General features: G+C 46.1%; 1 protein-coding gene across 1 annotated transcript in view; it reads right to left on the bottom strand.

The window, feature by feature from the left end:
• The window catches only part of Rab27a (RAB27A, member RAS oncogene family), a 56,810-nt gene that overhangs the window by 22,485 nt on the left and 17,317 nt on the right, over positions 1 to 17,008 (bottom strand). Inside the window, exon 2 of the mRNA XM_057768904.1 lies at positions 574 to 748. Coding sequence (XP_057624887.1) covers positions 574 to 726 — 153 coding nt within the window. The 5' untranslated portion in view covers positions 727 to 748. The remainder of the gene's footprint in view (positions 1 to 573; positions 749 to 17,008) is intronic.

Raw genomic sequence — 17,008 nt, 5'->3', positions numbered from 1 at the left:
AAGTAATATGCACTTTAATTATGTCCAAAGGGGTTTTTTGTTTGGTTGATTTTTGGTTTTTCAAGACTCTGGTTTCTCTTCAGAACATATAAATCCTTCACCTTTTTTGGTTTTGTTTTGATTTTTTTGAGACAGGGTTTCTCTGTGTACCTTTAAAGCTTGTCCCAGTACTTGCTCTGTAGACCACACTGGCCTCGAACTCACAGAGATCCGCCTGCCTCTGCCTCCTAAATGCTGGGATTAAAGGTGTGCGCCACCCTGGGTCATGTCCACAGGGTTTTATAGGAAGAGTCCTGAAGATTCCTAGTTACTTTCCATGGACTGAGTACAACACCTTTTTTGTTTGTTTGCTTGTTTGCTTGCTTTGTAGACCTTGCTGCTTTCAAACTCATGGAGATCTTTGCATCTCTAACTCAAGAGTGCTGGGATAAAGGTGTGCACCGCCACACCTAGCCACACTTTCCTGTACTAATTTTAGGTCCCAACCTTTGGCTTAAGTCCTACAAAGCAAACAAAGTAGGTCTGTTAATGTGTTGACACAGATTAGATTCTTGTGAAGGATGTAGAACTTACCACTCTCTTTTCCCTGAAGTCAATGCCCACTGTGGTGATGAATTTGGAGTTGAATTTCCCATCTGTATACTGGTACAGCACACTGGTCTTTCCCACTCCAGAGTCTCCCAAGGCCAAAAACTTGATGAGGTAATCATAATCCCCATCCGCCATGATGAAGGCCTCTGGGCTTCACCTGTAAAACACAAATCAACAAGTTAACAAGGTCCACCCACTAGAATCAGGGCTGGTGGGATGGTTCCATGGATGAAGACTTGCCGTACAAGGTTGATGACCTGAATTATTCCCGGAACCCAATTAAAGACAGGACAGAATCAAATCCACAGGGCTGTCTTCTGACTGACACATGCATGTCATGACATGTGTGTGCACACACACTAATTTTTTTACACACTAATTTTTTAATGATTTATTTTCATTTTATGTGCATTGATGTTTTGCCTGCACATATGTCCTTGTGAGGGCATTGAATTCCCTGGAACTGGAGTTACAGACAGTTGTGAGCTGCCATGTGGGTGCTGAGAATTGAACCTGGGTCCTCTGGAAGAGCAGACAATGCTCTTAAACCCCTAGCCACCTCTCCAACCCACACATTAATTTTTCTTAATTAAAAAAGAAAATATATTAGAATTTTCCATTATTAAAGTGACACTATTCTGTCCAATAAGTACTTCTGTTTGTTTGCTTGCTTTGTTTGGGAGTTTGTCTGTCTGTCTGTCAGGGACTTTGTTTTGCTTATTTTGAGGCAAGGTCTCAGGTAGCTCAGGTTGCCCTAGCCCTCCTGATCTTCCTGCCTCCACCTCCCAAGTGCTTGGATTTATAGATAGTATGGACCACTGTGCCTGGCTCTCACAAGTGCTTCTATGTGCCATCCCCATGTGGGAGTCTGTGAGGTAGAGTAGTTCTCACTGCCCCTGAGAACCTAATAACTTGTGGGTAAGATGCTGTTGGAATAGTAAATAAATAACAGTTTAGGATTTTTTTTTTTTTTTTTGATTTTTCGAGACAGGGTTTCTTTGTAGCTTTTGGTTCCTGTCCTGGAACTAGCTCTTCTAGACCAGGTTGGCCTCGAACTCACAGAGATCCGCCTGCCTCTGCCTCCCGAGTGCTGGGATTAAAGGCGTGCGCCACCACCGCCTGGCCCCAGTTTAAGATTTTTTTTTTTGTTTTGTTTTGTTTTTCGAGACAGGGTTTCTCTGTGGCTTTGGAGCCTGTCCTGGAACTAGCTCTGTAGACCAGGCTGGTCTCGAACTCACAGAGATCCGCCTGCCTCTGCCTCCCAAGTGCTGGGATTAAAGGCGTGCGCCACCACCGCCCGGCGAGTGCTGGGATTGAAACATTTGTTGTGGGCCGCCCGGCGAGTGCTGGGATTGAAACATTTGTTGTGGGCCGGGCGGTGGTGGCGCACGCCTTTAATCCCAGCACTTGGGAGGCAGAGGCAGGCGGATCTCTGTGAGTTCGAGACCAGCCTGGTCTACAGAGCTAGTTCCAGGACAGGCTCCAAAGCCACAGAGAAACCCTGTCTCGAAAAACCCAAAAAAAAAAAAAAAAAAAAAAAAGAAACATTTGTTGTGTGAGTTGTGTGCCTGAATGGATGTTTTCACTACACGTGTGCAGTGCCCCTAGAGGCCAGAAGAGGGCATTAGGTCCCCTGGAATTGAAGGTACAGAGGGTTGTGGGCCACCATGTTAGTGCTGGGAACCAAATCCAGGCCCTCTACAGTAGCAGCTGGTACCCTTAACTTCAGAGCCATCTCTCCACCTAACAGTTTAGTTTTAACTTAGCATACAAGTGAGAATGACAGTAAGACTGGTAATTGTAAACACAGCAGCCCACATAAAACACAACCTAGCAACAAAAGAAGGGACAGCTGGGTGTGGCGCACATGTTGCAATCCCAGCATTCCAGAAGGAGGGTAGGAGGATTGCCCCTGAGTCTGGGGGCTAACCTGATCTCTATGGTGAGCTCCCAGCCAACCAGGGCTACATAGTGAAACTGTCTCCAAAAATAAGAGAAAGAGAAAGAAAAGAGAAAAGCACAAATGGGCAAAGGGAAGAAGGAAGCTCGGTGCTGCACGCCTGTGGCCCCAGTACTTGGGGTTCAGGGCGATTTTGGGTTTGAGGCCATCCTGAGCTGAGATTTTGTCTCAATGAAAAACTGTGCAGACAGAGACAGCTGGGACAAGGTGACTTCCAGAGCTCAGTGGTTGCAGCCCCTCTTCTCAATGCTAGGTCCTAGCTCTCCCTCTTTTCACGTGGATTTTAGGCAATTTCATTTGTCTTATCCATGTTCAAGCACACCTACAATTCACGATAGATGGCTCAGTCTATAAAGCACTTACTGTGCAAGTGTGAGGAGAACCTGAGTTTAGAGCCCTTGACACCCACGTGACAAACCAGGCGTGAGTCCTTAACCCAATCACAGGGTTTGGAAGATAGGCAAATATGACCAGTCAGCCTAATTGGTGAGCGCTGGATTCAGAGGCATACCCTGTCTCAAAAGATAGGGTACAGAGGGCTGGAGAAAGACACCAACCTCTGGTCTCCACATGCACACATATACACATGTATACACATACACACACACACTCTCTTTCTCTCTCTCTCTCTCTCTCTCTCTCTCACACACACACACACACACACACACAAAACAAGATGACTAACTCACTAACTCACGTCAAATCTGTCTGATGGCTTTGCATATTCTGTCATTGTTTCCTATTGATCGGTCAAACTTCCTAGCTGTCACACTCTCTCAGGAAGTGGGTTCCATAGTGGGAATAGAAACCATAACCCCACAGCCAACTCCACCTCCACCTGGGTTCTCTAACAGGAAATGCTCAAAATTCTTCAAGATCAACCAAAACCACTCTTCTCCAGCAGCAATCCCCACCCACAGGGGCTCTTCTCCTTGGCCGTGGCATTTGTTACCTACTTTACCTTCTCGGCAGATGTAAAAGCACGGTGCCTGTCCAAAGAGAAATGCATCAAGAAGTCTCTCACCATGGTGGGGGTGGGGGTGGGGGTGGACACGTTTGATTCCAGCAGGATCAAAGAGAAGCAGAGGTGGGCAGACTTCTGTGAGTTCAAGCCAGCCTGGTATATTTGGTGTTCCAGGCCAGCCAGCCAGAACTACACAGTTACACAGTCTCAGTCTCTCTCTCTTTCTCATGTATATGCACGCACACACCCCTCCAGAAAAGCGCTGCCCCGCTCACACTGACACCTCTAGACACCTCTGGGCACCTCTTCCTGCCATGGAAGGCAGTGTTCACCCATTCATCCATCTGTACATCAGACACCCACGCCTACTCTGCTGCTCCCTTTCCTCACACTCTCCTGCCTACCCGGGTACTGGGCTCTAACACTAGGTGCTTCCTGTGGGGCTGTTAGCAAAGAGTCATCGAATTAATAAACCTCAGGCAAGGACCTTTATTCATCTTCAAACCCGCCACCTCTCCTACCCCTGCCTAACTCCTCAACTTACTGAGTCACCTTTCTCCCTAAAATCCAAAACCCTGAGCCCCTCGAGCTGCCGTAGCCAACATCCTCGGACAGCCTTTTTTTTTTTTTTTTTTTTTTGGATTTTTCGAGACAGGGTTTCTCCGTAGCTTTTGGTTCCTGTCCTGGAACTAGCTCTTGTAGACCAGGCTGGCCTCGAACTCACAGAGATCCGCCTGCCTCTGCCTCACAAGTGCTGGGATTAAAGGCATGCACCACCACCGCCCGGCTGCTCGGACAGCCTTAACGCAGACCTGTGGCCTTATGTTGCAGACATCATTGGCACTGTCAGCAAGGGCAGAGCCTCTACAAACATTTGCAGTTCTGTTTGCAAGATATGAAGGTGACACTTTACTGAGGGAGGTGGCTGTCAACAGCTTCTCCTTGCAGACATAGGACACAGGATTAACGATGTCTCCAAATGAGGACCACCTGGGGATAGATGCCTGGCTCCATGGTATACAGAAACACGAGCAGATCCAGATAAACTCAGGTCAGCTGGGAGGAATGGGGGTTTCCACCTGCAGCCAAGGGGCTCTAATTCAACAAAGCAGTGGTGAGCAAAGACTGTAGCCGTTTCCTTTGTTCTTTATGTTAATTTGAGAAAAGCTGGTCAGTCATATACCTATATTTTATTTATTTATTTATTTATTTATTTATTTATTTATTAAATATTTATTATATTCTTTCTGTGTGTATGCCTGCAGGCCAGAAGAGGGCACCAGACCTCATTACAGATGGTTGTGAGCCACCATGTGGTTGCTGGGAATTGAACTCAGGACCTTTGGAAGAGCAGGTAATGCTCTTAACCACTGAGCCATCTCTCCAGCCCCCCCCCATATTTTATTTTTTAATATACAATCAAACCCCCTTCCCCAAGTCCTGGCTGTCCTGGAACTTGCTCTGTAGACCAGGCTGGTCTCAAACTCAGAGATCCACCTGCCTCTGCCTCCCAAATGCTGGGACTGAAAGTGTGTACCACCACCATCTGGCCAGACTATTTTTATTGATGATGTTGTTACCTTTTTTTTTTGTTGTTGTTGTTGTTGTTATTTTGTTTTTCCAGACAGGGTTTCTCTGTACAATCCTAACCATTCTGGAACTAACTATGTAGACCAGGCTAACCTCAAACTCATAGATCTGCCTTTCTCTGCCTCCTGGAATTAAAGGCGTGTGCCACAATACTGATTGTGTTTTGTTTGTTTATTTTATTTTTTAAATTAAGAAAATAAGCCTACTGGTATTGCGCATGTCTTTAATCCCAGCAATCAGGAGGCAGCAGCAGGTGGATCTCTGTGAGTTTATCTGTGAGTTTAAGGCCAGCCTGGTCTACAGAGATAGTTCCAGTACCATCAGGGTTACACAGTAAAATCCTGTCTTAAAATACAAAAATAAAGAAAATAAAACCCTAGGGGCTAGAGAGATGGCTCAGTGGTTAAGAGTACCTGCTGCTCTTACAGAGGACCTGGGTGGGCTTGATTCCCAGCACCCACACCAGGTAGCTACAACCAACCACCTGTATGCCCAGCTCTAGGACCTGATGCTCTCTGCTTACCTCTCCAGACACTGCACACAGCCACAAACCCATACAGGCAAAATAGTAATAATAATAATAATAATAATATAATAGCTCTTAAAAAGAGAGAGATGATAATACATCACCTTACACAACTGTTCTGAGGACAGATTAAGATGCTCTTTGTGGAGTTCCCAGCACAATGTTTAGCCCGTACTAAGGCACCCTGCTTGGGGCAGGGGTAGGAGTGGGAGGGTATGCTTATGAAAACTATTCTAAGAGGTGGACTGGACTCGCCATGCAAGCCTGAAGACTTGCATTCAGATCCTCAGGAAAAAAAAAATCTGTGTGCAGTAATGCATGCCCAGAGCTGGGGCGGTAGAAACAGAAAGGTCCCCAAAAGCCCGCAGCGAGTCAGCCAGGCTAGCCTACTCCGTGAGCTGCAGTGTCAGGGAGAGACCCGGTCTCGAAAAGTGATGAAGGGCACATGACGCCAGCCTCTGGTTTTTACATGTGCACACGTGTATTTACACACACAATTCTGCGAGGCTACCTGACTAATTCAGTCTCCCTCAATGACGGTAGGCAGTCGGGATGCTCGAATCCATGGCTATCCTAGCTAGGTTTCTACTGCTGCGATAAACACCGTGACCAGAAGATGGGGGAGGAGAGGCTTTATTTCAGCGTACAGTCCCCCATGAAAGGAGGTCAGGCAAGAACTCAAGGTGAGGACACTGAAGGCAAGAACGGAAGCAGAGACCTTGGAGAGGTACTGTTTATGGGCTCCATGACTTGCTCAGTCGGCCTTTTTATTCACCCCGGGACCACCAGCCCGTGGGTAACAGTGAGTTGGCCCCTCCCACTTTAAGCACCAATCAGGACAATTCACCACAGGCTTGCCCACAGGTCAGCCTAGTGGAGGAATTTTCTCAATTGAGGTTCCCTCTTCCCAAATGTCTCTAGCTTGTGTCTGGTTGACACAAGTTAACCAGCCCATTAACTAGGTTATCTCAGGCCGGGCAGTCCCTTTACCAGCTGTCCCACACCTCCGTGCGACCTAACAGCCGGTGACTATCAGGTAAGCAAGCCACGGATCTGCTAAGGGCACTGGAACCTCGGGCCCCAGATCCTAGTCCCGGAGGAAGGACTGTTTCGGTACCCCAGCAGGGTCAGAAAGCTCCAGGCGGCTCCAGAGAGAGCAGGATACTTCCCCTCAGCGCGTCCTTTCTCTCTCTCCTCCTTACACAAATATTTTTCAAAGTGCTCCCCACCCTCATTCTCATCAGACTAACAATAGAAAGCAAAGAACACCCATTTCCTCAACACCAACTACCGTGAGATAAGTGCCTGCAAGACGAAGAGCTTCCTTATTTAAAAAGAAAAAAAAAAAAAAGCGGGGCCTGGAGTTGAAGCTTTTCCAGAGGCTATGGCGAACGCTGGAGGAAGAGAGAGAGAACAGGCCAGCCTGAGCAGTTTAGTGAGACCTCACCTCAAAATAAATAATGAAAAGGACCCTGAGACTATAGTCGGGGGTGGGGGGTGGGGTAGAGTGCCTGACTAGCGGTGTGAGACCCTAGGTTTAATTCCTAGTACCCAAATACCAGAAACAAAATAAACAAAAATTCTAAACACTTGTTTTCCAGAGAGTGAAAAAGGAAATTGGTTTCAGTTCAAATCAAAGGGAGAGGGGAGAGGAGACCATGCCTGTAACCCCAAGACTTAGGAAGCTGAATCAGGAGGATTACTGGGCCACATAGCAAGCCGGTCTCAGAAAATTAAATCAAAAGAGGGACGCACTGCTGAGCAGCTGCCAAACGCCACAGACAGCACCAGATGTGACTATTTTTATCTATTTATCGTCCTTAAATCTGCACAGATTGACAACACTGAGAGAGTGCCTTCCCCATAGAGTCTGTTTGCCTGGCTCCAAATTCTAACTCTTCTTCCTACTTCTGCTTTCCATAGCCTGATCTTAAAGGAGCCTCAAGGTTCTTAAAGGAGCCTCATCCCTTAGGCTGTAAAACGAGACAACAGCCATTCTGCCTCTGAAATAAACAGACCGACAAACAGGCAAACTTAGCTTGTTTTTTTTTTACCTTTTTCTAAATTTTTGAGATTATTTTATAACTATTTCATTTCTCCCTTCCCTTTCCTCCCTCCAAACCCTCCCACAAGCCCTCCTTGGTCCCTTTTTCTCATTAAGTATTATTGCTCACACACATATATACATGTACGTTTTTTCTCACTTCCAGATAGCAGGCCATCATTTCAGGAAGTGACCATGACAGGGACTGGAAGCAGCTGGGCACACCATACCCACAGTCGAGAGCAGAGGGGATGAATGCATGCACACACGCTTGGCGGTCAGCTCTTCCTCCACTCTTCTGCAGCACAGGGCTCAACCCCAAGGGATGCTTTAACGGCTATCACTAAGGTGATCAAGACAATCCAGCTCAGACCGGCTCACAGGCCACCCCATCTTCATCATCCCTTCCTGAGACTCTCTGCCCAAGTGGCATTAGGTTGTGTCAAATCGACAGGTAAAGCCAAGTGTCCTAACGGCCTCCTAAGCTCATAAACATGACTTATAGACTAGGGGAACTCACAGGAAGATGTGAGCCAAGTGAAATCAGTATTCAATCATTGCAACTTATTAGCAGTATAGAGGTTTTTGGTTTTTTCTGTTTATATTTTGGGAATGGGGCACATATAGAGGTCAAAGGAAAACTATGGAGAGGTTAGTTCTCTCCTTCCACCACGTGGGTTCCAGAGACCAATTCAAGCCATCGTGCTTGGCAGCAGTATCTTTACCCAGTAAGCCATCTTGCCCATGTCCTGGCAATGAGTGCACGTTTGGTTGCTGCTGTTTAGAGAGAGAGGGTCCCACTGTGTAGCCCTGGCTGACACAGATCTTGCTACATATATCAGTGTGGCCCCAAACTCACTGAGACCTCCCTGTTATGTCTTCTGAGTGCTACAATTAAAGGTGAGTACCACCATGCCCAGCTGGCAATTAAAAAAATAAAAAACCATTTGTTTTCTTTAGTGGTGTTGGGCATCAAATTGGGACCTTGTACATGTTAAGTAAGTCCTTGACCGCTGGGGCTATAGTCTCAGCCCTAAAAACTCATTCTTACTATTAATTCAGTCTGTACCTGAATGTTCAGAAAGACACCAAGTGGGGAAAAGCAGCAGCTTGAAGAAAACTTAGGTGCTGTCAGTTCCAGTGTCCACCAAGGGCTGCTAAACTGTTATCACCCCTTCCCAGTTGACCCCGAAGACCGGGAAGTAATAACAGGAGCAGCCAAGCGACAGGGAAGGAGGGGCCATTAGACCTTTCTTAAGTAGATCTAGAGGACCAGTTTTCATGACTCAGAGGAAATGGTAGTTTTTTTTATCCCAGTGTGGACCATTCATTTGCTTCCTCAAGAGGACTTTCTATACTTACTATCAAAGCCTCTTTGGGGGTCACAGGGATTAAGGGAATTTCCCAGAATGCTGGGTGTGTAGTACTAACCGTTTAAGACAAGTACCTCTCGCTTTACAGACACTCTAGTGGGAGGGAGGACACAGCTTTCTGTGTGTAGAGTACAGGCGTGGTTGATTGTCTTCCTGAGTAATAGCTTAAATAATGTGGAGGGAGCCTCACAATGCACACAGCCATGTGGCATTGTCTTAGAATGCCAGCTCACAGCTGGGCATGACACCCTGAAGCTAAGCTGTCTCCAGGAATTTGATAAAAATGAAGAATGTGCCAAGTCCACTCCCAGTGGGTGGCTGCTCTCTGTGGGTCCAAGGGAGATGGTGAAGAACAGGCCAGGAGCCAGGATCTTCTACAGGGTGACAAACACCACACCCTCCTGGGTAAAGCGAGCAGTGAAGTGGCTGAGTGTGGATCAACTCAGTCAGAGCTTCATGGCTCCAGGCAGCTCAGGGCTTGTAGCTTGTGAGTGGCTCATTGCTCCAGGCAGCTCAGGGCGTGGACCCCATCTTAGGCCTATAAGCCTGGTGCTTCCCACCCAAACTAGAGAATGACACTAATAAATGACATTCCTCAAAGATATGAGAGAAAACACTCTCCAAGCGCGGAACTAGAGGAGCAACTGACGCCTCCTGGAAGATAGGCTACCTACAAGTCCATGTGCGAGGCACAGGCTCTGACTACAAGACGTAGGAGTTATTAACTAGGCCAGAGATTACCAGCTCCTAAGCCTGCTGCTCAAGGCAGATGTCTGGAGACAGCGCTTCTGCCACAGCAGCCAGACTGGATGGTACCATAGAGCAGAGGGCACTGAAGGACCCGAGGGTGGAAAGAGAGTCTCCAACACTGTACAACACCAACGCCTTTCAGAAGCCCAGGTGGGGAGTCTGATCTCTCGGAACATGGACTTACACGAGCCACCCACTTGGGAAAGGCACCAGAACGAGAAGCAACCCTTCACTCTATGAAGGGGCAATGATGCTCTCTTGTTCCGAGAAAAATGTGAATTATATGCCTATTCATGTGATGAAAGTAGTTAGTTATACAAACAACCCTGAGTTGACAGGATAACGGAGATACAGGATCTCACTCTGAGTTGACTTTTTAAGAAAGAGAATGAGGGTTCTACATTTTCTCATCCATAGAGAAAATTGGGTTCTGGGTACTTTAACACCCTGTTCTTTCTGCACCCGTTCATTTATCCACCAGGGCGTTATTTTCACTGGGTTTTTACAAAGGAGTGGTGTTTCCAGTATGCTGTAATCAATCTGGTTTCTTTAACGTAAGGTACAAAACATAACTTTTCTGTGCTGAGTCCCGTGTGCAGCACTCCTACCCCAGTACCCCACCCTGAAGGTCAAGCTGCACCCCTGGCTTGGCACAGACATGCTCACAAAGGCTGCTCTGGAGGACCAGACACAGCTTCACTACCCCCTGGCCTCCCTCACACCCTAATCAAGCACATCAAACAGAGCTGTTCTGTAGCCATGGTAACGGGCTCTTTAGGTCCTGGGTGGCTGCTCAAAGCACTCATTTCCAGCTGGCTTTCATTTGTTGAGTCACACATATGCCCCTGCCCCCAACACATGTAGCATTGTAACAGCCAACTCCACGCTATGGGCTCATCAGCTGTCTTCTTCATCTTTTGGCTCTCTTGTCCCACCTTTCCAGATTTTCTTCCCCAAAGCTGACATCAGCAGCCAACCAACCAACATGTGTGCTCTCCTTTGGAAATGCAGTAAGAGGCCGTGCAAGCTTCTGCATATTTGACCCTTCTCAGTAAGTTCCCACGAAACTGGGTCCCTGGGTTGGGTTCACCACGACATAACTGACTCACAGAGATCCACCTGCCTCTGCCTCCCAAGTGCTGGCATTAAAACTGTGCACTATCACCAGCCCATGACAAAACAGAGAATACAGGGGGTGCACCTATCACAAGTTTACCCCATCATGGCTGTAAAAATTTCCACCATGTACCAACCCAGTTCTTCCCCCCCACCCCCCAAGATAGGGCTTTTCTGTGTAGCCCTGGCTGTCTTGGAACTTGCTCACTCCCTCGACCAGGCTGGCCTTGAACTCAGAGATCTACCTGCTTCTGCCTCCCAAGTGCTGGGATTAAAGGCATGTGCCACCACCAGTGGGCTCAACCCAGTTCTTTAAAAAGATAATAAATAAATAAATAAATAAATAAATAAATAAATAAATACCAGTGTAATAGGCTTAGAAAATCAACCTATTATCTGATGTTTAATGCCACTAAAATAGAATTCTTTTAAAAAAAATATTAGGTTCTCAATCATGTGAAAAGATTCTGTGTAGCATCATTATAAACAGCTCTGGGCTGGAGAGGTGGCTCAGGGGCTTAGAGCACTTGCTGGATTGCAGAAGACCTAGGTTTGATTTCCAGTTTCCACAGAGATAGAAACAAATGTGGAAAAAATGACTCACACCCATCTGTAAGGCCAGTTTCTGGGGATCTGACATCCTTTTCTGGCTTCTAACGGCACCAGACATATACATATATGCAAAAAAAAATCCATACATATAAAAACCCTAGCTTTGATAGGTGGGGCATGGTGGAGCATATCTTTAATCCCAGAACTCAGGAGATTCCAGAACAGCCTGGTTTACTGAGTAAGTTCCAGGCGAGACCCTGTCTCAAAAGTGAACAACAACGCCTGTAATCCCAGCACTCGGGAGGCAGAGGCAGGGGGATCTCTGTGAGTTCGAGACCAGCCTGGTCTACAAGAGCTAGTTCCAGGACAGGCTCCAAAACCACAGAGAAACCCTGTCTCGAAAAACCAAAAAAAAAAAAAAAAGGTGAACAACAAGCAGCTCTGATAACGGTGGCCACTACCACATAAGGAAGGTTCAAGGTATTTAGTATGCACGGAGGTGGACACAAGACGGCTTTTCTCTGTGACACCCGAGGACACAAATAAAGGACACTGGACACTTGATTCTACTTTTCCAGCAGAGGTCCAAGGTTTGGTAACACAGCTCTGTATAACATTCGTGCAGGACAGGATTTCCTTTCATGGAGGCATGGGTGAGACATTAGAATTCCAAGCCTTTGTCATTAGGGATCACTAAATCTGCCTTCTAGGTTTTTCTCTCCACTCGTAAGTTTACAATACATATTTAATTACCCCCGAATATCATAGTCTTTAATAAATGAATCCAAAGGAATGAAAATAAGCTTACCTAGAGGATGAGGTCTGATCAAATACACTCCTGACCGCGTCTTGGCAGTCTCTCCTCGTTCCACCTTTCCTATGTAGATGCGGGTTCTAAGACCTGACTGTTTGCATGTCTATCAGCATCTGTTTACCGAATGGGCGTGCCTTGAGTTCACTTCTGCAGAAGCACAGAGGAGCGGGCACCACCACCCATTCATTTTCTCCGGCCTGGGAGAGCTAGCTTGCTGTTATTGTTGGTTTCTAACTCTACTTCATTGTAATCAGTAACTACGGGCCTGCACGACACCAAACTTGCAGGGCTGTAAGATGACTTTTGTATTGTTTGTGGTATAGCCCAGCTAAGCACTTTGTGGTGGTCTGAATGACCCCCAGAGGCTCATATTGGAATGTCAGATTCCCAGCTGGCAGATGGTTTAGGAAGGATCAGGAGGCGTGGTCTTGTTGGAGGAGGTGTATCACTGAGAGTGGGCACTGAGGTATCAAGAGCCCACTCCAGGCCCAGTCCTGGGCTCTCTCTCTACCTGCAACTTGTGGATCAGACATAAGGGTCCTCTGCAAAAGCAGCCAGTGCTCTTAACCACTGACCCGCCTCTCCAGTCTTGAGAAGGCAGACTTTCAAAGGGTGATATTATGTTTCAAGTTGGATCATCTTTCCCCATAATTTTCACATGAAAGTGCTAAGTTGCAGTATCTCAGGATGGAACCATTTTCATATATGGACGCGGTCAGGGGTTAAAAGAGATTCAAAGAATGGGCCCAAAACCAGTATAGCCATTGTCTTTCTAAGAAAGAGGAATTTCAGGTGATGAGATGGATTGCCACCTCAAACTTGAGGACCTGAGTGCCAACCCCAGAACTCATATAAAAAGTGGGCATGGAGCCGGGCGATGGTGACGCACGCCTTTAATCCCAGCACTCGGGAGGCAGAGGCAGGCAGATCTCTGTGAGTTCGAGACCAGCCTGGTCTACAAGAGCTAGTTCCAGGACAGGCTCCAAAACCACAGAGAAACCCTGTCTCGAAAAATAAAAAAAAAGTGGGCATGGGAGTAGACAGCTGTAATCCCAGCACTGTGGAAGCAGAGAGCCAGCATTGCCGAACTAGAGAGCCGCGGGCTCCAAGGGAAACCTTGTCTTGATACAGAAGATGAAAGCCAGGTGGTGGTGGCGCGTGCCTTTAATCCCAGCACTTGGGAGGCTGAGGCAGGTGGATCTCTGTGAGTTCAAAGCCAGCCTGGTCTACAGAACAGCCAGAGTTGCACAGAGATACCCTGTCAAAAAACAAACAACCCAACAAAAGAAAAAGTGGAAGCCACAGAGGAGGATATCTGAGGTTGCCCACCAACCTCTACACGGACCAGTACTGGAACACATACACAGAAGAAGTTTGGTCTCCAACATGCACAGAAGGAAGACAACATGGAGAGGCATGGAGAGAGGGCAGGAATGGATTCTTCCTTGAAACGAAGACATTGATAAGTTGGAGAGCCACCTGCACCAAACTGCCCCGAAGTGGAAAGACTCATGTACGAGACCATTCCCATTACTCAGTGCTTCCCTGCTCCAAGCTCTGAGACAGGGGCCTGCACTTTCAAACCTAACACAATTAACCATTTCATTAGCTAGAAATTGGCTTGGCAGACCTAGGAACCACTCTAAGAAAAAACAAGAACAGACGCAAACCATACCTGAGGCAGGAGAGGAGAACCCGGTGTGTTTTTCCTAAACCTTTAACCTGGAGTTGCCAAGGCACCAACAACTGACAACTTGGGATCACACCTCCTCGTTTACAAGGTCACCTTTTGTCTAATATCACAACAAAGAGGAACGGCAAAGGCTAAAATAGCTTACTTAGGAACATTTTCCCAAAGAATCTCTTGGAAAGCAGTCTACCCTACCCGATTTTGAAGCCACGCTTCTCCACAGGAAGCCACAATCCGGCTAATGAGTTTCAGCTGCTGGTCATATGGCTGGGCGAAGCAGTCAAGTGATTTCCCTGGGGTCAATCCGGCGGGCTCTCTCACACAGAGCAAGCAGACTGTTAACTGCGCCGGGCTTTGGGGGCAGCGCCTCCACTCTTACTTTCCCTCCTTTATGAAGGCACATGTGGTTTCTTACTGTGATTTCTCTACAAAGGTAAAGCTTGACTCAAACAAACAGCAGGGAAGAGCACATGCAAATGACTGGCCAGAGATGGAGCTCCACCTGCCCCAGCCCGCACCCAGACACCCACTAGCACCCCCAAGTCATCATGTTCTGCCTTCAGCAAGCCTACCTTGCTCTCTGTTGCTCCAGTCCGGCCTTTCCCCTCCCTGAGTCTTCAGTAACTTCAGTAACTACAGCTCCGCCCGCCCTCTCCTCTCGCATTTCCCATTGGTCACATCTTCCCTAGTCTCATCCCTATTCCATTAAAAAAAAAATTCTGGTCTGGATGACCATGACAAAACACTTATTTGGTGTTCTGGCTGCAAATGTGGCCACACCTCTGACCCAAGCTCCTCATAATATGCAAACTGTTCTTTCCGCAAGACAAAGGAGAGGCCAGAACTCTCCTCCATAAAGCCGGTGAAAGGGGGCTGGAGAGAAGATCCTGCAGCTCAGAGCACCCATCACTCTTGTAGAGGTTGGGAGCTGTTGTGTAGGTCCTGGGAATTGAATCCGGGTCCTCTGCAACAGTAGTATGGGCGTTTATACATAAGACCAAAACAAATAAATTATTTAAAATTTTTATTTAGTTGTATATGTGTGTCTTTTTGCCTCTATGTGTGTGCAGGTGCCTGAGGAGGTGTTAGATCTCCTAGAACTGGAATTACAAGTGGTTTTGAGTGTCCCAGTACGAAGTGAACCCAGGTCCTCTACAAGAGCAGCAAGTGCTCTTAACCCCTGAGCCATCTCTCCAGCTCCCAATAAATAAATATGACATACACATTAACAAAATGGACAAAAACAACAAGATCATCAAGATATTTGACAACAAAACAAAAACTGTAAGGGGTTGGAGAGATGGCTCAGTGAGTGGGTTCAATTTCCAGCATCCACATGGCAGCTCACAACTGTAACTCCAGTTCCGGGGAAATCTGACACCCTCATACACACATACGTGCACATAAAATAAAAATACATAAATCATTTTTAAAGATATTTGAAAAAGATCAATCCTTCCTTTCTACATATTGCAATATTTTCTTTTCTTAGATTCATGGCTTACTTGTGCCAAGTTCATACACTTGCACAGATACTCAGAAGCATGCTATTTTTGTTAGAAAGGATTTTAGGTGTCCACCCTGAAATGATCCGCTTTGATGATTACAAAATCCATGATCTCTAAAGATAATCTCAATAACAAATATTTGCCTCCCTTGTTTTTCAAAGTGATTCAAAGTAAGAGGCAACTGAGGAACTCATAATGAAAGATAAGTTGCTTTACATTGTAGTCTATACTCTGTGTAGGATATATAATTTGCAACATTTTGTTGATCATTTTCTCTAAAATAAAATCTAATAAATAGTAAAAAAAAAAAGATCAATCTTTTTATGACGAAAGTTCTCAACAAATCAGGTATAGGGGAATTCCCCATGCCACAGCAGGGACACATGTGACGAAGTCACAGCCCACATCATTGTCACTGCTGAGATGCTGAAAGCCTTCCTCAGACCAAGGCCAAGACAGATGCTCACCTCATCACTGCCTTCAGCATGGTCCTAAAGGTCACAGCTGGAGCAACCAGGTACAAGAGAGAAACTAGAGCATCCAGTAAGAATGACAGAAGGGGGCTGGAGAGATGGCTCAGAAGTTAAGAACACTTGGCTACTCTTCCAGGGGTCCTGAGTTCAGTTCCCAGCAACCACATGCTAGCTCACAATCTATAATGAAATTTGGTGCCAGAACACTATATACATAATAGATAGATAGATAGATAGATAGATAGATAGATAGATAGATAGATAGATAGAGCTATATCTAGAGAGATAGATAGATCTATAGATAGATAGATAGATAGATAGATAGATAGATAGATAGATAGATAGATCTTAAAAATAAAAAGAAAGAAATGACAGAGGGAGCCGAGAAACTCGTGCTGAGTTCAAGCCACAGTACCAAAAATGCTAAGAAGTTAAATAGCTCTTTGCTAGCAATATGAACCTATCTACAGAGAATACTAAAGATTACACAATGCTCCTGCACATACACACATATACATACACACATGTTCATGCACACACATATACATACATGTTCACACACACACACACTCCTATGGAATCACCCAAACAGGAAGATGGAAACGGGACATGGCGATGCACATTTATGATCACAGTATGCAGAGCCTGAGATGAGAGGACTGAACAAGTTCCAGCCTGGCCCAAGTTGCACAGTAAGACCCTGTCTCAAAAAAAGAAAGAAAGAAAGAAAGAAAGAAAGAAAGAAAGAAAGAAAGAAAGAAAGAAAGAAAGAAAGAAAGAAAGAAAGAAAAGAAAGAAAGAAAATGGGATTCCTAATTCCAAACTATTACAAAACTACAGTAATCAAAACAGTAAGGTACTGCCATGAAAACAAACACACTAGTGGCGCAGAATAGAGAATTTAGAAATAAACTCACACAAATGGTTACTTAATTTTCTTATTTTGTTTTTTGAGACAGAGTTTCTCTGTGTAGGCCTAGCTGTCCTGAAAATATTTCTGTAGACCAGGCTGGTCTCAGATTCACAGAGATCTGCCTGCCTCTGCCTCCTGAGTGCT

The sequence above is a fragment of the Chionomys nivalis genome, chromosome 4 (genome assembly GCF_950005125.1).
Source record: "Chionomys nivalis chromosome 4, mChiNiv1.1, whole genome shotgun sequence".
Classification (NCBI taxonomy): Eukaryota; Metazoa; Chordata; class Mammalia; order Rodentia; family Cricetidae; genus Chionomys; species Chionomys nivalis.
This window is presented reverse-complemented; position numbering and strand designations above follow the sequence as displayed.